The sequence below is a fragment of the Hippopotamus amphibius genome, chromosome 17, assembly GCF_030028045.1.
Source record: "Hippopotamus amphibius kiboko isolate mHipAmp2 chromosome 17, mHipAmp2.hap2, whole genome shotgun sequence".
Taxonomy (NCBI): Eukaryota; Metazoa; Chordata; class Mammalia; order Artiodactyla; family Hippopotamidae; genus Hippopotamus; species Hippopotamus amphibius.
In genome coordinates this window covers 49,197,159-49,218,895 of record NC_080202.1, presented here as the reverse complement: position 1 = coordinate 49,218,895, position 21,737 = coordinate 49,197,159, and the positions used below count along the sequence as shown (strand labels likewise).

Here is a 21,737-nt window from a genome sequence, read left to right as displayed (position 1 = left end):
AAGTCCTAAAATCAGGTGTGTGATCTCAGTTGGAAGATCTTGGGTTTCAGCCGGGTTTGAATCCTAGCATTCAGGTTCAAGTCCCAATCTGAGGTGCATGGTTTCAGAGGGAGAGTCTCCCAGTTTGAGCCACCAACCTCCATCCTGTGGGGCCCACCCAGCAGCCAGATACAAATCTGAAAGTAAGAAATTGGTAGGAAGGATTTCAGTGAGGGAGGTGACAACAGCTGATGGAAGCTGACAGTGGTTGTCCTCAGCTGGTGGAATCCTGGTTTTTTTTCACCTTGTTATTTTCTGTATTTTTAAACTCTTTTATCAGTAAGTATATATTGCTTTTTTTGGCTAAAGTAAACAACCTTTATTGAAAAATAAAAAGGGTGGTTCCCCATAGGTTAATCGCTGCTGAGAGGCCCAACGCAATGAAGGCTGAGCAGAGACTTAAGAGACATTGCCCAACTTCTTCCCCCAAAACTGCATCCCCTCCCCAACCCTCCAACCCTTAAGGGAACCAGTGCGGCTCCCTGCAGCCATGTTTCTGCCCAGGGACCTGTTCTCTGGCCACAGATGATTGGACAAGGGTGTTCATGTGATACCGGCTAAGCCAATCAGAGCCCTCCCCCCCCCCCAGGGTGCCTGGAGAGGGTGGCAGAGCTTAGAGCTGGTGGCCGGCGTGCTGGCCCAAGCAAGGGCGACCTTGAGGCCCTGGGTAAGGGCGCAGCAGCCAGAGGGGAAAGCCTGTAGCAACAAAAGCCCCAAGGGGGGAACGTCTCTGCATTTACGGAACTAAATGGAGGCCAGGGTATGGCCACCAGAAAGAATGGTGGAGGAGGTCGGAGAGAGTCAGGACTAGACCACCAAGGGCCTCAGAAACCCTGCTGCGTTGGGCTGTTTTCTCATTACCAGAAACTGTTGGTGGGTTTTGAAAGAGGGAGTGGTCCGACCTGAATTACAATTTTAAAAGATTAGCGAGGCTGGAAAATGTGCTGTCGGGGCGGGGCAAGTGAAAGGAGCAGTTTGGAGGCTATGCAGACAGTTAAAGAGTGGACCAGACGTCAGAGGCAGCCGGGAAGAGAGTGGAAGCAGGGGTCCAGACAGGACCCAGTGGTTGGGGGGCTGGTGAGGGAAGGGTGGAGTCAGGGCAGATGATAGGTGGGGGGGATGCTGTTACTGAGATGGGAAAGAAAGGAGGCATAAAGGCCTCCGTTTGGACGTGTTAAGTTTGAGCTGTTGATGGCAGGTTACAGGGGAGATGCTGAGAAGAAAGCAGGGGGGTATGTCAGTTTGGAGTTTGGGAATGTCAGAGCTTGGATGCTGGAAATATGGGGGGGCATCAGCAAGTGGCTGGTGTTAAAGCCACCAGCCTGGATGAGACCACCTGGGAACTGGAGGGTCCCCCAACATTCAAAGAACTGGTAGAGGGGAAAGAGAGGGAAAACAGTGTATTTTGGACCAGAAGCCCATTGGAGACTGCCTTGGGTGACCCCCTGCAAAGGCCTGAGAAGGCTTTTTAGATTCGGTAAAGAAGTCACCCTGACCTCGGACACTCTGGGTGGAGTAGTAGATCTGGAAGTTAAATTGGGGTGGGCTGCTTCCCTGAATGAAGTCTGGATTAAAAAATAGCTGTGGAGGACCCTTTGGGGGCAAATGAGGAGATATGAAAATGGAATTTATATTAGATTATTGTATCAACATTCAATTTCTTGGGTGTGATAATGGTCTGCGGATATGAAACTGGGGAAAGGGACTTCCCTGGCGATCCAGTGCTTAAGATTCCACGTTTCCACTGCAGGGGGCAGGGGTTCGTTCCCTAGTCGGGGAACTAAGATCCCACATGTCCCGTGATGCGGCCAAAAAAAAGAAACAGGAGGGAAGACGGCAGGGCACAACCTTTAAAACAGTTACATAGATACTGAGGATATGACAAAAACTGGTTAGAACTGATTAGGCCCAAAATGGCAGAAGATTCGACTTGCAGTAGACCTTGAGCCTCATGATGTGCTCATTGTAATACATTAGCATCTAGATGGCAAGCCCGTGGATGCTGTGACAGTTCCAAGGACAACCATAAAAGGCCAAAAAGTGGGCAGTGGCCCAGTTCCTGGAAATCCACTCCCTCCCCACCCAAATAATTGTAATAACCCTCCCACTTATTAGCCTATGCAATTACGCAGCCCATAAAACTAACTACCCCAGGGGATTCTCTGGCAGTCCAGTGGTTAGGACTCCACATTTTCACTGCCTTAGCCTGGGTTCAATACCTGGTCACAGAACTAAGATCCTGCAAGCCGCATAGCACTGCCAAAAAAAAAATCCATAACAAAACTAACCACCCCGTATTTTGGGATCACTCTTGGCTTTTGAGGCTGACCGCATTCTGTCTATGGAATGTGTATCTCTCTAAATCAGCTTCTTTCTTATCACTTTGCCTCTCGCTGAATTGCTTCTGCGCTGAGGACATAAAGAACCTGAGCTTCATTAAGTCCTGAGACCAGTCCTGATCCCAGTTAAAAGACAGTGGGTTCAAGTGGGGAAAGCAGGGAGGGCTGGGGGGAGAGTTGGGAGATTGGGATACCAAATTGTACACTCTAAATATGTGCAGTTTATGGTAAAAAATAAAAATATTAAAAATTAAAAAAGAAACAAAAAACTGGGCACTGATGAACATTTTTAAAAAATGAAGAAGTATGCTATATTGGTTTTGAGTGATAGTATAACCTTTTAATTAAAAATATAGTTTCTAAAAAAAAAAAAAAAAGACAGTAGGTTCGAGTCCCAGCCCATGGGTTCAAGGGCCATCTTACTTGTGCGGTTTCAGTTATGTGAGAGAGAGGTCTGGCTCTTAGGAGACACATGTTGTATTTATCATAGAATTTACGGGTGAGGAAGCAGGATGCCTGAAACTTTCCAGTGGTTCAACAATAACAAACTCTACATATATATACACATTTTATATATATGTGATATTTATATAAATTCTACTTATTTATAGGTGTATATATATATAGGTTATATATAGGTATATTATCTGTTAGAGAGAGAGATAGCATATGTGGCAAAATGCTAATTGGAAAATCTAGGTGGGGAGGTATTTTAATACTTTTTCAACTTTCCTGTAGGCCTAAATTTTTCCTAGGGACTTCCCTGGCAGTCAAATGGTTAAGACTCTGCACTTCCACTGCAGGGGGCCTGGGTTCTATCCATCCCTGGTCAGGGAACTAAGATCCCACATGCCTCAGAGGCGTGGCCAAAAAAGAAAAAAATAATTTTTTTTCCTAAAAAATGAAAAAAAATTACAAAGAGTGAACCGGCAGGGGTGTGTTCTCACCCTGTTGGTTGTCTGGCCTGAGGCGTCCCAGCACTGGAGCCTGCAGGCGGTTAGGTGGCGGCCTCCAAGAGAGCTCACATAGATGGCTGTTCTCTGGTACCTCTGCCACCAGTGTCCTTGTCCCCACAGTGAGCCACAGCTGCCCCCCACATCCCTTGCCTCCCCAGGAGACCTTCCACGACCAGCAGTGTTTGAAGAACCAGAAGATCCAAGCAACAGATCGTTTTTCTCTGAAATTATCTCTTCGATTTCAAATGTAAAGTTCACCCACAGTAGGAGGTATGTCATGACCAGAGCCTATCTGGGATCTCAACATGGAAAATCGCCCCACTGAGACTTACTTTGTTCACAGCTACCTCTGCAGCAAGCTGTGCTCCCTCTACGAAAATGAGTGCATTTCTGATTAATGTATGGATGTGGAATAGGTCAAAGTGTCGTTATGACAGGCTCCTACAACAACTTCTGCAGGGTGTTTGCAGCAAGCATGATGTTACTATTGAGGCCTCAAGGGAAAACAGCAAACCCCGAGCCATCCTAAAACCAAGCAGTGTGCGTGGGGGGCAAACAGAGAAAAGAAGCAATCAGTGTCAACAGTCTGGACTTTAGCAAAAAAGATCTTGCATGCAGCTTGGCATCCTTCGGAAAATATTGTAGCAGTGATGGCTACAAATAACCTATATATGTTCCAGGACAAGGTTAACTAGGAGGACAAGTTATTACTTAATAATCTTATGTACTGAGTACTAGTCAAACACGTTTTGTGTGTGTGTGTGTTCTTGTTTTTTGGTTTGGGGGTTTTTTTTTGGCCGTGCAGCATGTGGGATCTTAGTTCCCAATCAGGGATCAAGCCTGTGCCCCCTGCAGATGCAATCTTAACGACTGAACCACCAGGGACGTCCCTCAAACACGCTTTTAAATATTTGTCTGAGTGCTCATTTGATGCGTGGAATTCAATTGGAGTCAACTTTCCCAGATCCCCAGTTCTAAGAAACTTTTTGTCATACCCAGTAGGTTGTGGGGCACTTCTGTTTAGAATTGAGAGCTGCCAGCTAACAGTAAGTCTTCCATAGTTGACTTGAATTTTGGATGCTTTTATTGCCCCATTTTCTCTGGTGGGTCCAGTGTTTTGTTTCTAAGTGTTTGCTGAGATAAAATGAAATTGTGTGTGGTATTTAAAGAGAAAAGAGGTTTTTTTTAAATTAAGCAATTATGTTTGATTAAAAAAATTCAACAAAAAATAAACACCGTTTACTCTAAAAAAAAGGGGGGGGGGGGGGAGGAATGGCAGGTGTAGAGGAAGTGGAAGCAGCCAAGTTTTCCAGGAGAGAAATGGTATAGTATCTGGAGGGGATCGCGAGGTCAAGGAAGGGTTTTACACAAAAACGTTTAAAATGAGAGCAACTGTATGTGTTGACAGGAATGTTCCTATGGAAAGGGAGAAACTGATGCTGTAGGAAGGGAGTGAGAGGCACAGGGTGACGTCCTCGGGAAGGCCAGTGGGTGGCCCTGAGCTTAGAGGGGACACTGAGCTGAGGTACTGCCCTGAGCCCTGGGGTCGGTAGTGGGGGCATCCCCTTTCTTCAGGAAGTAGCATCTGAGGCACTCGGCTGACAGGAGTCAGGAGGGCAAGTGGTTGTTTCCAGTAGATTGGGGCACAGAGCCAAGGAAAAACTGGCAGATTTGTTGTTTGGTGTTTAAGATCTGAATGGAGATTATTCATCGGCTTAGAGAAGGAGCCAACATGGGAGAGTTTTAAGTCCTTAGCCCTCTGCTACTCAGTTTTTCCATCTGTAACATGGGGAGGTTGAACTGGGGGCTCTCAAAGGACCCTGCAAGCTCCTGTTCACTCAGGGTCCCTTAGGACACCTGATGGGGAGCTTTTACTGAATAGCATGTGTTTGAGTTGTTTAAAGATTAAAGATGGCTAGTAAAAATTGGACACTTGCCTAAGAGGTTTCTAATTGAGGGTAAAAACTGAGCAATACAGAGAGACATTTGAAAGGAAGGCTGCGTAAGGCTTGAGGGCATCCCTGAGGGAGCAAGGGGGTGCCCCGGAGGTCGCTGGGGCTTTGAGATGCCTTGACGACGTTTGGGTAAACGCAGTACGAGGTCCCTTTGAGAGTAAATTCTGCTGTCTCCGGGCTCTTGCTGAAGCTGGCATTGCACAGCGTGAAATGAAACAGCATGTTAATGTGATTAACACTGAATAAACCTCCGTGTGTGAGCAAATATAGCACAAAGTGGGTTCAGGAATTTTAAAACATCTATTATTAAAGACAGCCTGCAGGGCTGCAGTGGCATCCGATGACAAGCCAGAGGCTGCTACCGGCATCTAATGTTCCCATAATCCTTTCCTTCGGCAAAGTGCGTTTGCAGGCTTCTGTGCTAGGCTCTTGCCTGATCCGCCGAGGGGGATTATCACCGCTACCCCATTTTATAGATGAAGAAATTAAGAGCACTGTCAACAGTAGGTCTTTAAGACCACTGAAGGCAGAGACCACACATATCAGCACCATGGGCTCCCCAGTGGCAAGGGAAGGGAAGGAGCCTGTGAGCGCTGGCCCGGTGAGCCGTGAGCACGTGGGACCTCCACGTCTGGCGTGCCTGCCTCGCCGGGCTCTGTGCTGCAAGCCTCACGCAGGTGGTCTCACTTAGTCCTGATGACAGCCCTTGGTGGTTGGTATTATTAACCCCGAGAGGAAACTGAGGGCAGACAGGTTAAATAACTTGCCGAAGGTCGCCCGGCAGCTTCAAGCTCAGATTTGTCTGAACCGAAGCACGTGCTCGGCTGCCGAGCTGGACGCTGTCTTCCAGGAGAGCACAGTGCGGACGTCCCCCTGTGCTCGGGAGCCGTCGGCACAGCACTGAGCACAGGCAGCAGCGTGGCCCCGACGTCAGTGACTGTTGACTGAGGCGCTGGCAGTCTGAACGGATGGATGAGTAGAGATGTGAGTTCCTGTCTTGTGGGGTCTTCCTCTTCAAGTTGAAGATTTCCCCAAAGCTTATGAATGCTCAGTCTAATTAAGGCAAAAAGGCATCAGAGAGTTGCTGGGCCTTTCCTTCATTAACTGTCAAGTCCAATCTGTAGGCTGTTTACGTGCCAAGGTCAGAGATCAATCTTTAGCTGCTCGCCTTTCATTCATCTGGCAAAGCCCAGAACATAAAATTTATTGATGCAAAACTGATTGGCAGGCAGGGGTAACGAGGTGGCAGGGACAGGGAGTATCAGAAGGAGTTCTGAGCCACTCAGGTCAGTCCTGCTCCCTTGCGCTGCTAACTTCTCGTGCTCCAGGTTACTGCGTGGTAGCTTGTAGCTTTCCGAAGGTCTGGACCTTGGGCCGTGTTCACAGAGCACATCAAGATGGGGGCAGGGAGGGGGGAAGGAGTCCTTTCTCCCTGTTTGTCTGTTAGTTAGGAGAGGAGAGAGTGGGGTATGGAAGGTTAGGTCTGGATGGTCTTGAAACTTCACAGATCAGGGACTTTCCTGGTGGTGTAGTGGTTAAGAATCCACCTGCCAATGCAGGGGACACGGGTTCCATCCCTGGTCCCGGAAGATTCCACATGCCGAGGAGCCACTAAGCCCGTGCACCAAAACTACTGAGCCCATGTGCCACAGCTACTGAAGCCCGCACAGCTAGAGCCCATGCTCCACAACGAGAGAAGCCACCACAATGAGAAGCCCGTGCACCCCAACGAAGAGTAGCCCCCACTTGCCACAACTAGAGAAAGCCCGTGCGCAGGAGCAAAGACCCAACGCAGCCAAATAAATAAATAAATTTATTTATTTAAAAAAAAATGTCATCTTAATTTCTGCAACTCAGAAATAGTGGTTTTCCACAGAAGTTAGTTGTCTGGATTTAACCCCCCATACTCACACATCACAAAGCAAAAAATAAAATTAAACAATCCAAATCCCCAACTCTCATTTTATTTCCTTAGAAAACTGTCCAGGTTCAAGGTCTAGTCTGAGCAGGGAATGTCTCCTCTCCTGGTCTCTTTCTGGACAGGCAGGGGGGCAAAGTCCCTTTTCCTCTCCTCCGTGACAGGGGGGTTGCGCAGAGCTCCAGAGAGAAATGTCCACCAAGGAGCAGGGCCAGACCCAGGGCTCCAGTGGCCGTGACCTCCATTGAGTTCAGTCAGTGAATGAAGAGCAGTCGCTACTGTCGGACACTGGGATAGGAAGATTATTAAGAAAGGATCCCAGAGGCCCAGACACAAACCACTAACCATAGTAAAACACAATAAATGCACTATTTGCAGTGGGAATAAAGTGTTTCAGGTGCACAGAGAAAGAAGGAAGAGGGAAAGGCTTCGGTGGTTCTCAAAGTGGTCCCCAGACCTGCAGCAGCAGTGTCACCCGCAAGGTGTTAGAAATGCAAATACAGGCCCCAGCCCAGACCCACAGAGTCAGAAATGCTGGGATGGGGCCCAGCAAGGTGTGTTGGAAGACACCCCCAGGCAATTCTGGTGAGAGCCGAAATCTGAGAGTCATGCAGGGGCTGGCAAACTGTCTATTTTGCAAATAAAGTTTAACTGGAACATGGCCACAGTCATTCAATTAAGTATCATCTGTGGCAATCTTCCTGCTGTGCTGGCAGGGTGAGACTCTAACAGAGACAACGTGGCCTGCAAAACCTAAAATATTTACTACAGGCTTTATGGGGAATGGGGAAGGAGGGAATTGCTGCCCCCAAGGAGGCGGGGTGGGGACGTCTGAATTCCCTTTCTGTGGCCGGTGCTGCTAGGGTCTCTGGCAGCCATGCTTCAGTCAGCTCAGTGCTGGGACCCAGCTCTAGTTTGGGGACTTCCTGAAAATGCTAAACAGTCAATTGTAAGTGTGAAATATATATATTAGTCAGCATAATTGGGAAAGTAGGTTTTTAAGAAATCAAATGAGCAAGAGAAGAAGTCAGAATTCTAGGAAGCCCCTGGTTACTGACTCCCTGTTCTGCTCAGTGCTGTGCTTGGTGCTTTAGAGAGCCTAACTTCACCCTCAGAGATGGGTATTGTATCCCCCTTTTACAGATGAGGAAGGTGAGGCTGGGAAGATGAAGTAACCGGCTCAAGTTCACGGAGCCCAGGAGAGCTTGGACTGAACCCTGGATCAGCTTTGCTCCCAGGTCAGGCTCTCTGCCTCACACCTACCACCTCTGTTTGCCCAGGTATAAGATGGAAACTCCCTCAGTGTACAACGGGGGGACCTCTCAGGAATCTGTTAACATAACAGGTGCAATTTCATACTTTTTCCAGTGGAGGAGATGAGTCACCAGGGGCTGGAGAACCCAACCCAGGCCTACCTCCTGGGGGTGTCCAATCCGGGGGGGAGAACAGCGAGAGGGAGGGCAGGAAATGTAGGGCCCACAAGGGCACAGGACCAGCTTTCAGCTGTTCTAGCAGAACGGGACGGGGAGACCATGCAAATGCTGAGTCAGTGCCAAGTACAGCCTCTGGGCAGTGTGACCACCAAAGGCCTCCCAGTGCCGCCCCTTCCCCACATACCAACCCCACAAATTCTTCTGTCCAGCTCCTGGATTGTCAGTGTGGAGGTATGTATAAGGGGCGCCCCAGGGAAGAAGGACTTGGTAACTCAGGTGAGTCTTGTATCCATGGGAGGAGAAAAGAACCTGTCAGAGTATTTCCTGCTCTGATACAGGAGTGGAACGGATCAGCTGGTCAATAAGAAGCCAAGTCCGTAATCAGATTGGGGAACGTGTTACTGCGTGATATCCTTGCAGCATCGATGCTGGTGATTGAAAGAGCAAAAGTAAAATCTGGCACTGCTAGCATTTAAGAAATGTGGGAGCTAAAACACCACTGTCTGGGTGGCTAAAAGGGTGACCAAGAAAGCCTGTCCCCCACCCACATTTACAGTATCTATTTTGGCTTCCAAATATTTTGTTAGAATATGAAGACATTCTTAACAAACAAACAAAAGAGCTTGGTATGTCGGGCAAAAGTTAAAACCTCTGAAGAAAGCAAGCATTTTGAGGAGAAGACGAGTGATAAACTGCTTTGTCTTGTCAAACAAATCGATGCCACTTAAGTATTTTAATCAGGCATCACTGGAGTGTCTTCTGCATGCCAGGCACCACACTAATCTTTCTGAACCTTTGTTACTTCATCCCATCTCACATCAGCTCTGAGGGACAGGTCACGTGAGCAGCCCCATCTTACAGGGGGGCCACGCGGCGGAGCTGAGTTTTGAACCCAGGGCTCGTGACTGTCCTGTATTCCTTTCACAGCGTCACGTTTACTCTGCAACTAACAACTACATCTGGACAGAGCACAGGGAGACCAGGAAAACACGATACCCAGAGTCTGCGGATGGCTTCATATTGAGATAGTATTTAGTAGGGCAGTGGCTCTCGGGCCTGATGGAGGCACACTCCCAGCGATAAGGGAGGCAGACTGCCCCGTGAATAGGCAGTGCAGGCTGCAGATCACGTGCAGGGCCAGCTGTACTGCCACCCCCTTTCCCTGTTGCCTAAACTAGTGCTGTAGGGAAAACTTGCCTTGAAAGAATAATTTCATTTTGCATTTACAGGATACTTTTTTTTTTTAATTTCAGAAGACTTTATTGTGTTAACAGACTTAATCCTTAGAGCAACCCAGGGAGGAGAACGGTGTTAGTTTCCAGTTTGAATGAGGGAGTTGAAGTAACTTTCAGAAAGTCTTATGCTAATAAATATTAAAGCAGCATCTCAAACACGAGGCCTCACCAAGATACCTGCAAAACCAGAGGGAAAACTCCACGGCAGTGGAGGAGATCAACTACCTACAAAGCAGCAGCGCTGGCTAAAAATGGGTTATTCAAATTTCTAAGAAAATGTAAGCCTATGTACACATTGTGGTTTCAGAAGAGGTGAGTCCAAGAGAGGGGACTCTAAAAATCAGGGCTTTGGTGTAATTTCATGAGAGGGACGGACCCAGCATCCTTTCCCTTTAGAAGGCAGCACAGTATTTCGAGGAATGGCGAAACAGCAGCTGAAGCCAGCTGCGCACGGTGGCCCCATTAAGGCCATGCTCTTTCTGCTTCTCCCCGAGGAGCCTTCCTGTGAGCAGCATCTGCGAGGCAAATGTGGCCGCTTGGCAGTCACATTCCCCTTTTAGAACGAACAAGTTGGCATCCAGGGTTATGTACCATTCTCAGCATTTTGATGACGTTCTTCCCAAACTGGATTAACTCTGGGGCCAGGAGGACCTGAAGACCTGAGGACCAGATTCTGGGGGATGGTGAGTTTGATAAGAGTCTTAGCTAAGTGACTAACCGACTACCTATGTCTACACCTTCAGAGGAGTCAGAAACTAACAGCCAGGTAGGAAGGTTGTGAAACACAATAAACATGGGGTAATGAAGCAAGAAACCCGCAGGAGGTGCTGGAACGTTAGTGTTATGGAAGCAGACTGAAGGAGCCCGTGGAAGCTGGAGCGGGCCAGGCGGGGAGCACTGAGTGCTCAGCGCTCTCCCCCAGCCTAAGCCCGCAGAGCAGGGGGCAGCCGCCGGCCCTGGAGCCAGACCGCCTTTCAGAGGATCCCCTCACCTCCTCCGTGTGGTGGGCCTCCCCCGACGCTGAAAGGATGGACTGTGGTCATGAAGGCGCTCTCATTCCCGTGCCTGCCCCGCACAGGCTCAGTGAGTGCTCTTTGTCATCATCCCTGCCCTTGGGGATCAGGCATTAAACACAGGTCAAGACACTGAATCTCACTGCAGCATAAAGCACCTTGTTACACTGAAACCTTGGGGAGATTGCGGCCTACGCGTGTGCCCAGCTCGGCAGCAGGCCTCTCCTCACCAGGTCGCGTAAGTCCCCGAAGGCCCAGAGAGACGCTGCAGCTTTGCCTGACAAGCCGTCCTGCTGCAAACACGCCAGTTCTGGCCCCGGGCCATTTTCAGTCACTGCTCTCTCTGCCTGGAAGGCTCTTCCCCGAGACGGTGACAGGGTTTGCGCTTTTTCATTTAGGCACCTGCTCAGATGTCATGTTATCAGAGAACAGCTATCCCTGACCTACCTCCCTATATAAAGTAGCATCCCCGCCACCACTGGGGTCCCGCACTCTGTCCTCGTACCCTGCTTTCTATTTCTCCATGGCGCTCAGCATCTGTGACATAAAATTTTGTGTTTATTGTCCGTTTCTCTTACTGGCATGCACCTGAGAGCGAGGATTTGGTTTGGGGCTTTGTTCTTTTTATTATTTATTTATTTATTTTTGTTTTGTTTTTTCTTCCAGTTTTATTGAAATATAGTTGACATACAGCACCTATAGGTTTAAGGTGTACAGCATAATGACTTGACTCATGTACATCATGAAATGATTGTCACAATAAGTTTAGTGAACAGCCGTCATCTCATATAGATACAAGATTAAAGAAATAGAAAAAAATTGTTTTCCTTGTGATGAGATGCTCCTTCTTTTCAAACTGCCCTCCTCACTTCTTTCTACTCAGAAGCCTAGCATGGTTGTCTCTTGAAAAGGCCTGGAGGTTCTTCTCACTCTATCATGGAAAGGCAGCTACTTGCTAGCTCCGTTTTGCTACCACATATACGCAGAAGACAGGACACATTCCGTGTGGTGTAGTAACATGTGGCCACACCTGCTAGGTGTCTGGTGGAAAGTTTTCCAGGTAGAGGGATGGCACGTGCAAAGGCCCTGAGATGGGAGCAGCCTGGTGAGGCTGGACGGAGGTGCTGGGATAAGGGTGTAAGAGGATGATTCCAGAGTTTTGGAAATAAGTAATGAAAGAATGGAAATGACATTTGCTAACATGAGTTAGGTAGGGGGACGAGCAGGTTTTCGATATAAGTTTTATGATCCCTTCAGGTTGGAAGCACCTGGCCAATCTGGTAGTAAGCCAAGTGCTTTACATACCGTATCTCCAATGCACGGATAAGGAAATCGAGGCTCCGGAAGTCATGTGTCTCAGAACATGTATGTAGAAGGGCTGGGATTTGAAGCACCCTGAGAAGCAATGCTCACTGAAGAAAGAACTGAGAGAGGACTTGCCTGCAGCTGGAAAAGTCAAGACTAAGATGAACTCAGATCTCCTTTCCAAATTCTGCAATACCAGGAGACAGAGGCCCTTCTGTAGTTGGACTGGTAGGTTTAGGGCCAATAAAAGGAAGCACCACATCACAAGAGGGTTGGCCTGCCATCCCTTTGGCCCCAGCAAGGTGGTGGCAAATCCATTTCCACGTCTATTCAGGCTGTCACGTGATGCCAAAATAATGGGATGAAATGTGGAAGACTCGACTGAGGTCATTGTCATGGGTTACACTCCAGTTTTTCATATTTTTAAACATTTGCTCCCTGTACTCACAGAGCATTCCCGTAAAACATTCATTACGAATGTAACAGATGAGCCTTTCAGAGCCTTGATACCCAGTGTGGTCTGCAAACAGCAGCAACAGCATCACCTGGGGCTGTCAGAAATGCAGATCTCAGGCCCTATACCAGATGCATTTCGGCAAGATTCCCAAGAGATACGTATGCTTCATCCAGTTTGAGAAGCCCTGGCCCTGGCCTAGAGCAGGGGTTGGCAAACTTTTTCTGTAAAGGGGACCAGATAGTAAACATTTTAGGCTTTGCCTGTCACAACTACTCTATTCTGCCATTTGTAGCACAAAATCAGCCACAGACAGTATGTAAAGGAATTAGTGTGGCTGTGTTCTAATGGACACCAAAATTAGATTTTATATAATTTTCACGTCATGAAATACTATTCTTTTGATTTTCTTTCAACCACTAAAAATAAAACTCATTCTTAGCTCAGACGCTATGCAGTGTCCATCTTCGGATTTGCCTTTCTGGGCTGACCATGCCCAAGCCTCCTGCCACTAGCCCAGTGATCCCCTCCTTTCTTCTCTGTGGGCTCGGGGCTCGGGCACCCTTTCCCTCATGACCTGTGTCAGTGTGTCTGAAGGTTATTACTTAAGCCTAATATGAAAGGTCATTGGAAGAACTAAGATTTATAAAATATACTTTGCCAGCTTCCAAAAGTGCAGTGTGTTTGCTGTTGTTTCCTATCTTGACGTTTTCTGAGAAAGACCAAAAAGGATTCAGTAGCTCAGGGGAGGGGCTTGTTACTTTTAAGTGGCATTTATTGGCTTTGCTCCTCTACTTGTCTATTTTCCATTTCAGCTGCTGGGAAGAAGAAACACACAATTCAGGGAAGACAAGTATTAAAAAGTAACATTTGGGGAGGGAGTTGAAAGAGGAAATTAAAGAAGGGAGGTGCTCTCCAGGGGAATAAGAATATTGTTCCAGCATCACTGGGCTATGGGGAAGAACGCATGACTTGATAGAGAAACCAAACTGTGTCAAGGAGACTTGCCCAGGAAGACTTTCTGAAGCATGCTGGGAAGAAGGAGGGTATGAAAAGCATAGAGATAGGGGAGAGATTGGCAGAGAGTCTTACACAGGCTGGGATCTGAATTTCTTTCATCTACAATGTACTTTTACGGCAACCAGATGCTTTTCCATTTTGTTAGGAATGGGGAGAAGGGAGGAAAGAACACCACCCAAATGCCTACTGTATGTCAGGCACAGTTACAAGACATTTCCCATCACTATTTCAACTTTAATTGAAGCCACTCATGGGATTAGGTGTGCTGGCCAGAGTTTTCAGATGAGGAACCTGAGAGGTGAAGAGTCAGGGTTAGAACCTAGTTCTGTCCAACCACCAGTGCCCTGACTTTCTACACTGCCATGCCTACCAGAATTTATCGTGGAAATATTGCCTTCACAAAACTCCTTATTTCTTCACACCATTACAAACCCTCAATTCTCAAGGACAGGGGAAAAAGAACATAAACAGACCAGGTGACTTTCACATTTTTCTCTATTTACTCCCCCCTCCCCCAGCAAATGTAATGCTTTCTTTAAAGAGACATCAAGTCCTTTTTCTGTTATGAAGGAAAGAGCCCCACCAACGACTCAGTACATTGGCAGCCTGGTTTCTGAAGTTAAACTGTGTGCTTCCAAACCAATCTAATGCCAGATGTATCCGTCCTTGATACAAATGTGGTTTGGGGACCATTTATTCAGAGATTACTCTGTCAGGCATACACATTATCTCATTTCATGTGCCAACAGTCCCGTGAGGTTTTTAACACCATTTGCTGGATAAAGAAACTGAGGCTTAGAGAAGTTAAATATCTTGCCTAAGGCTATACAGCTGGTAAGAGGCAGGGCCAAGATGAAAACCAGGGCCCTTGACTAGGAAGTCTGTCTTCTTAGCCACCACACTGCAGGCTCCTGTTAGAAAGGGTGTGCGTTAAGGTCCTCTGCTCAGTAATATAGGGCCAGATGGTGGATGTTATGAAATATTTAAGAAGATGCTGGACATTCATTAGTGTAGTACAGGTAAAAGGGCAAAAGAGGGCTAGAACTACTTTTGTATTCCCCAGTCTTTCTCAAAAGCCTCTCCCATGAGCACCTGAAACCACCAACCAACCAACCAACAGCCAGGATGGTGGTCCCAAAAACCAAATAGGAAACCACTGAATACCCCAATCCCCCTCCTGGAGATTACCGTATGCATATTATACATTTTAGGCTCTAAGTCGTACTAAAATAAAGAATTCTACTTAACTTTAACCTAGAGTTTCCCAAGGTCCAATGTACATCTACTCCCTTTAAAGCATTTAACCTATCAAGGTGTGCAGAGCATAGCTCGGGGAACACCAGCTCCCGGGTCCTGTCCGTGACTATGAACATGAACCTGGAGGACTTGTCATATGCTACCCTGAAGGCAGGAAGGACCAGATGATCACCTTCTGAGGCTGATGGGAATTGAGCCTTTGCATAGGAAATGTCACCATTTGCCAGTCCATGACAAGTTGAGTCTCACAAAGTAGCCTTGTGAGCAAACACATTTTAATTAACTAATTAATTAATTTTTGGCCATGTGGCTTGTGGGACATTAGTTCCCTGACTAGGGATCAAACTTGCGCCCCGCCCCCCCCCCCCCCCCGCATTGGCAGCTCGGAGTCTTAATCACTGCACCGCCAGGGAAGTCCCAGCAAACACACTTTACACAAGTTGGTTCATGAACCCAAGGTTAAATCACATTGTGAGAACCATCTGACAATAAGAGTTTATTTTGAAATTACCCATCTATCGTTCTTTTTCCTTACTGTTGACATTTGATATTTTCACTTATATGATGCTTATAAACAGAAGCACCTCATTTTTGTGGTAAGCAAATTCATTAAATTCCGATGAGCAATTCCTACTGGGATGTGTTAAATGTGGAGCAGGGCTGTGAACAGGCTTATGACAGTGTAAGTTCTTTGACAAGCAGAAGAAAACACACTAGGTAAAGTGAAACTAAAAATGTAATCTTTTCCTGTATTTCAGACTACTTTTATTAAAAAAAAAAAAAAAAATCTCAGGGACTTCCCCAGTGGTCCAGTGGTTAAGACTCCACGCTCCCAATGCAGGGGCACGGGTTCAATCCCTGGTGGGGGAACTAAGGTCCCACATGCAGCGCAGTGCAGCCAAAAACAAAAATTAGCTGAAAAAATGGAATCATAGCCTTTTAGACCTGGAAAGGACTTTGGGAATTCTCTAGTCCAAACTTGTTCACAGATGAGGTTGGCGAAACTTGAAAGGTTAGGTAACTGGTCCTTGCAGCTTGTCTGTGGAAGAGCTGGCCAGAACTCAGCTCCAACTCTGTCCAGTCAGTGTTCTTTCTCTTAAACGCTTCTCCTTTGAGACATTCCAGTGTCATTTTAAGGAGTTACTTTTTTGATCATTCACTATAACGACAGAGCTTGCCTCACTTGCTTTTCTTTTCGAGCTGTAGGGGACGGTACTCTTGGTTCTCTTGCTCTCCTGATAGTCCTTCACCTTGCCCTTTTGTCCTGCTCTCTGCCTGGGACGTGCTCTTCCGCTCCCCTTCAACCATTGTTATCTTTGGAAATACGTGTGTGCGGCCCAGAAGCAAGGTGACACTTGGTTGAATGGAGTTCTTCCACACTGCCTGAATTTGTCCAAGGGTTTGGAAGGATGGACAACTAACAAAAAGTGAACTGCCATCCTTTGCCCTTTCAGCAGGTCTGTGTTCCATTAACACAGGAAGGATTATGAATAAGGAAGAAAGAAAGGCAGAAACTCCACTTGAAGTACTTGCCTACCCCTTGGAAAAGTTCAAGGCTCTTGCTTATTCATTACCTGAATTTTTCCCAAGCGATTCGCTTTTAGTCAGTCCTTGTCATCTTCAGACGTCTGACCAAGGAAGCATCAGAGGAAACTAAAAAGTTGGGTATTTGTGTTGAAGTCAGTGTCCCGGCTCACAGAAGTCGGTGGAGAATGTGATTTTTCCTCTGGTGCTGGGTGATCAAAATGGGAGACTTTTTCTGTGCAAGAAGCCCTCCTAGCTGCAGGAGCTACTGCATTCTATTTCCCATTTCTCGGTAGACACTGAGGGGCAAGCCTGTTTTCTCCATTTTAGCACTTACTCTCAGAACCCCTAAGTACCCAGGAGTGCCTTGTTTTTAACCAAAGGTTGAAATGGAACCTCCCCCTGGGTGCACCGAAAGAGTCCCTTTGGGGCAGCCGCCCCCCCCTTCCGCAGGGCAGCATCCTGGTGGGGGTGGGGGCTCAGCCTTGATCCCAGAGCACCTCTTGTCCCTGAAGACGCCCTGCCAACCAGGTACGTGAGGTGAAGCGCTGTCCGCTTTCCAGGGCGGCGAGCGTGGATCCGGGAAGTGGGACGGTGGGTCTGGAGAGTGCCGGGGCGTGGGAGCCAGCCAACAGGGGTGGACGCAGCCAACTCACTAACGGGGCGTCTCCGGGGAAGTTCGGGCGGGGTTCGTCGGCTCACGGGCTGGCTTCCTCTAAAATCCATCCTGGGCAGAGCAACCCCACTTCTCACCCAAACTCGCGGAGACCAGGGATTAGGCGGGCGCAGGGTTCGGCGACGCGGATCCGGGAAGCGCCCGGCCCAGGCGGCGAGGCCCCCGTAGCGCCGGTTCGCTACCCAGGGCGGCCGGCCCAACCGCCTCGGCTGGGACTGGTTCCGCGGGGCGGGAGCTGATTTTACAAAGGCGGCAGCGGGGGCTCCGGGACTCCGGCCCGGGACCGGTCCGACCGCCCCTCGCATCGCGGCCCGTCCACCGGCGCCGCCTGCCCTCAGCCGCCCGGCGAGGCGGCGGCCTTCTCCGCCGGCGCGGGGTCCCCTGGTTAACCCCTGCCCGCCAGCCCGGCCGCTGATTGGAGGAGGCGGGGCGCCGGGGCAGCGGGGACCCCCCCCACCTTCCTCGTCCCCTCCCCCTCCTCCCCCACTGTCGGCTCTTCCCCCCCCCCAGGACCCCCCCTGCCTCCCAGCCGTGCAAATCTCGCGAGGAAACACGCGGTTTCACTAGTGTGTTTACACCGATCACTACTAATCCGGACCGAACCGATCCGGATTAAGGGGCCGGAGGCGGGTCCTGGGCACCAGCGGTTCCGACCCCCCCCCCCCGCCCTCCACGCCGCACCCAAGTGGCCCCTAGCCGAGTGGGCCCCCACCTCCTGGCCGGGCCTGGGCCCTTCTGTGCCTCCCTTGGCCTTTGTCCGGCGCCAGGAGACCGGTCCCGCGCCCCCCGCGGCCGCCCGGGCCCGGGCCCGCGTCGGGCGCCTGGCTCTGTACGCGAGCCCGGGGATCTGCGGCCTCCGAGGCCCCCCTCCCCGGCCCGCCCTCTCGTGGAGCCCGGCGCCGGCGGCGGCTGCCCGGGCGGGGGGTTGCGGCGCTCAGGAGAGGCCCCGGCTCCGCCCCGGGCCTGCCCAGGGGGAGAGCAGAGCGGTCCGCAGCCGGGTCGGGTCGGGGCCCCTCCCGGGAGGAGCGTGGAGCGGCGGCAGCGGCGGCGGCAGGTGAGAGGCTGAGCCCCGGGCGGGGGAGGGCGCCGGGCCTGAGGCATTAACCGTCCGGGCGACCCCCTCGGCTGAGGAGGCTGCGGCCCGGGCCCACCGGGGGGCCGGCGCCGGGCCGCAGCTCCGCGGCGCTGAGGCGGGAGGGGCTTCCCGAGGGCTGCGGGTCGCCGAGGGGCCGGGCCGAAGATGGGGGAGGCCCAGGCGGCCCCGGCCTGGGAGTGGGGCCGGCGGCCGGCGGGGAGAGGGGGGCGCCCGGGCAGCTGGAGGCCCCGGCAGCCTCCCGGGCGCCCCCGAGAGCTGGCCCGCCCTCCCTCCGTGACAGGTGGGCCTGGAGTTGGGGAAAGTTTGGAGCCGGCGGGAGGCGAGGGGCGCCGGGACCAGGCCGCATCGGTCCTGCTTGCCGGCTGTGGGCTACAGGGAGGATCCCAGTCCAAGGCCCCGCTGGAATGAGGCAGAGTGGATCTTTCCTTAACATGAGTTGACATTAAATGGCATAACTGCTGGGGCGTCATTTTTTGGGCCAGGCCTGTGGATGGAGGTTTAGGGAACGTGCGGAGAGACCCTGGGGCTTGAAGGGAGGCTGCAGCCTCTGCCATTCCGGCCTCGATTCGGGCAGGGCGAGACGCGAGGAAGGCCACTTAGGGAAACACTCTCTCAGTCTTTCTTTTTCTTCTCTTTTTCTTTTTCAAGATGCCTTGCAATTTTTCCGAGAATTTGCTGATTCCCTCTCTAACCTGCACTTGTGTCTGTGGGGGTGAAACTTTAATTTGCCACCCTTTCATTCCCCTTGGCCCCAGGCTCTCAATCCAGGAAGGGAAATGAAACTGGAGGACTTTGTAGGGGCTGTTACTGGAAATTGTGGAGTTGTTAGATTGCAGAGGAGCATGTTTAATTCGTGTTTGCAGTGAACTTTTAAATCGTGCCAATCATTCCAGTAACTATTTAATAACATGTTCAGAGGGGTTATAGGTAATGGTATATGCACCTTTTCTGCTTTTAATATTAGGGAGGTTTCCAATGGGTTCTGCAAGAGTTGATCTCTTGGAAACGATGGAGGTATTTGCTGAGAGAGTAGCCTGTGTATTAATTGGTCGTGGAAGGAGTTTAAAAATGGTGTCCTCCTGCCCCTCCCTGCTTGGAAGGAGTGCTAAAAGCAGATGTCTAGAGAAACCTACTGCTCCAGGGAGTGGCAGAGAAAGATTTTGTGAGAGGATGTTTATGGAGCTATACTAATTTCCTGAGTGAATGCAGATTGATGGTTTTACCATGGGTTCTCTATTAAATTTGAAATAATTAATTCCTTTTTTTCATGAGCTACTATCTACTCTTCAGAGAAAGGAAGCATATAATAGCATTATTTTAAGTTATTAGTAGCTTCTGATTCATGCTGTATTATTTTGAAGTTATCATTGATGATTCATAGTTTTTGTTTAAGGACTAGTTCCTGTGTGTTTGGGAAAGAAATATCCTTACGTACTTAGCTAAATTCAAAGGCTGAGAGAGGAAATTTTCTTTTTTGTAAGCTAGTCCTTGCTCAACTTTTACAGAAATTGTATGAAGGGTTTGAGGATTTTTGCTGCTAAAGTCAATTCAGAATTAGCTAAGAATAAGTGACCCTCAGAAGAGGACTTTTGAGCCACTTTATAACTTCAAATGTATTACTATTTGATGCAGCACATTGTAGTTTATTACTTGTATGCTATATTTATTTGAGGTTTACCTGCGTGTGACCATTTGGTTAAATAATTACTGTGAGGTTTGTTATATCTAAAAATTGATTCCTCATGTTTTAGCTCTTATGGTCTCACAGCCTACTTTTTCTTTTTCAGTAGAAATGATGGAAGAATTGCATAGCCTGGACCCCCGACGGCAGGAATTATTAGAGGCCAGGTTTACTGGAGTTGGTGTTAGTAAGGTGAGTAAAATGATGGTATTGAACACTGCTTGTAGTCCAATGTAAACAGATAAAAACAAAGAGCAGTTTGGGTGGATCACTCAGGTACACTGAAGGGGAGAAGATTTGGCTCACAGTTCCAGTGAACTTTTAAACACTACCAGTAGTTCCAGTCGTTTAATAGTATGCTTGAAGGTACTCTCTATGGGAGGACAACTTCTTTTTAGTCTCTGGTATGGGAGAGGTTTCCCATGGGTCTGTTGCAAGGATACTAACAGGATGTGTATGTAGATTCTATACCACATTTTGTCAAAACTCAGTCACACAGAAAAAAATGTTAATGAAAAGGTACTGGCATAGATAGCTTCATTACGCTGGGCTTTCTGGATAGTTATATGTAGAATTTTGAAAACTCTGCCTCTGCATAATCTGTCAGTTCTCCAGATCTGCAGTTCAGCAGATTCCTCTTGGTTGTACCCTCAGACTGCCTTTTCTCTCCTCCTATTTTTCCTTCTTATTCACTCTTTATTTTGTTCCAGGAGCATAAAATAAGAGCAGGCCCCATTAATGGGCAGGTGTTAAGTTAGGCAGTGTTATGGCTTCTTATGCATCCTCATGTACCTGCTACCTCACTCCTCTGCTCTCATAGGATATGGGCTTTAGTACAAAATGTGAAACATATTTGTGCCTTGAACACATTATGTAAAATATACTTATGATGTTTTATTTAAAATCTTTGCCAGTCCAGGATGTTGCTTACTTGGGCTTGAGACACGAGAATTTTTGACTTCATGTGATACATTTCTTCCTATGCTTTTCAAGAAATCTTATTTCTCATGGTGACTTAGATCTTAATCTCATGCTTTGGTCAATAGCTTCTTAAAGGAGAAGGTGTTTATCAAGGTTTAGTTGGAAAAACTGGCTGCCTTGATGAGTCTCATAATTTTGGTGAGCTAGAATAGCTTGATAGTTTTTGTCCATTCAACAAATATTGAGTGCCTGCTGCATACTAGGCCTTGTGCAGGGTGTTAGGGATGACACCTCAGTACAGTGCTTCCAAGCCCCCAGTGTGGACAGGGCGAGTGCTATAGACAGAGAGAAATGATACTGTGATAAGAGCTGTATTAGGGGTGTGATAAGGTGCTGTGGGAACACAGGATTTGTTACACATTTTGTAAGTCTTGGTTTCTTGGCATCTATATTCATTAAGTAACTGACTTTTGTAGCACTTTGGAGCAGCTACACTCCTGACTGTTGTATATTAAAGTTACATTTGTAAAGTTAAATTCTCTGATGTAGGTGAAGTAGTTTCAGCTGTAAGTGAGCAGTATAGTTGAGTATTAAATTGATCTCTGATTCAGTTGATTACCTAATAATGACCTTTGTTGTGTCTTTTAACTTGGGAATTCAGCAAAAGGCTTGTATTCTAATCTGTCTGTTCAAATGGTCACCTACTGAGTAAAAGTAAGTTCATATTCAGGTTGTACGTGGTTTCAGCTCATTGGGTTTTGTTGTTAGGATGCTTTTCTTTCCTTCTGTTTTTAGGTTCATGGTAGCTGTATTCAAGAATACCTTCCGTGGGGTAGAGCATAAGTTATGGGAATGAGTAACATTGTGAGTTTTGCTGCCCAGGCCCAACCTAAAATCATGTTGCTAAGGTGTTAG

At 48.4% G+C, this 21,737-nt stretch overlaps 1 protein-coding gene and 1 pseudogene across 5 annotated transcripts in view; both read left to right on the top strand.

Annotated features, from left to right (window-relative positions):
• Nucleotides 1-97: 97 nt before the first annotated feature.
• LOC130839620 (serine/threonine-protein phosphatase 2A 55 kDa regulatory subunit B beta isoform-like) lies at nucleotides 98-4,029 on the top strand (annotated as a pseudogene).
• Nucleotides 4,030-17,739: 13,710 nt separating this feature from the next.
• TLK2 (tousled like kinase 2) overlaps nucleotides 17,740-21,737 on the top strand; it is a 110,260-nt gene continuing 106,262 nt past the window's right edge. For 3 of the 5 annotated variants that reach the window (XM_057716825.1, XM_057716823.1, XM_057716824.1), the window contains exons 1-2: nucleotides 17,740-18,178; nucleotides 20,008-20,093. In XM_057716825.1, the coding sequence (XP_057572808.1) occupies nucleotides 20,013-20,093 (81 nt within the window). In that variant the 5' untranslated portion in view covers nucleotides 17,740-18,178; nucleotides 20,008-20,012. The remainder of the gene's footprint in view (nucleotides 18,179-20,007; nucleotides 20,094-21,737) is intronic. The other 2 variants (XM_057716822.1, XM_057716821.1) reach the window with 2 other exon arrangements.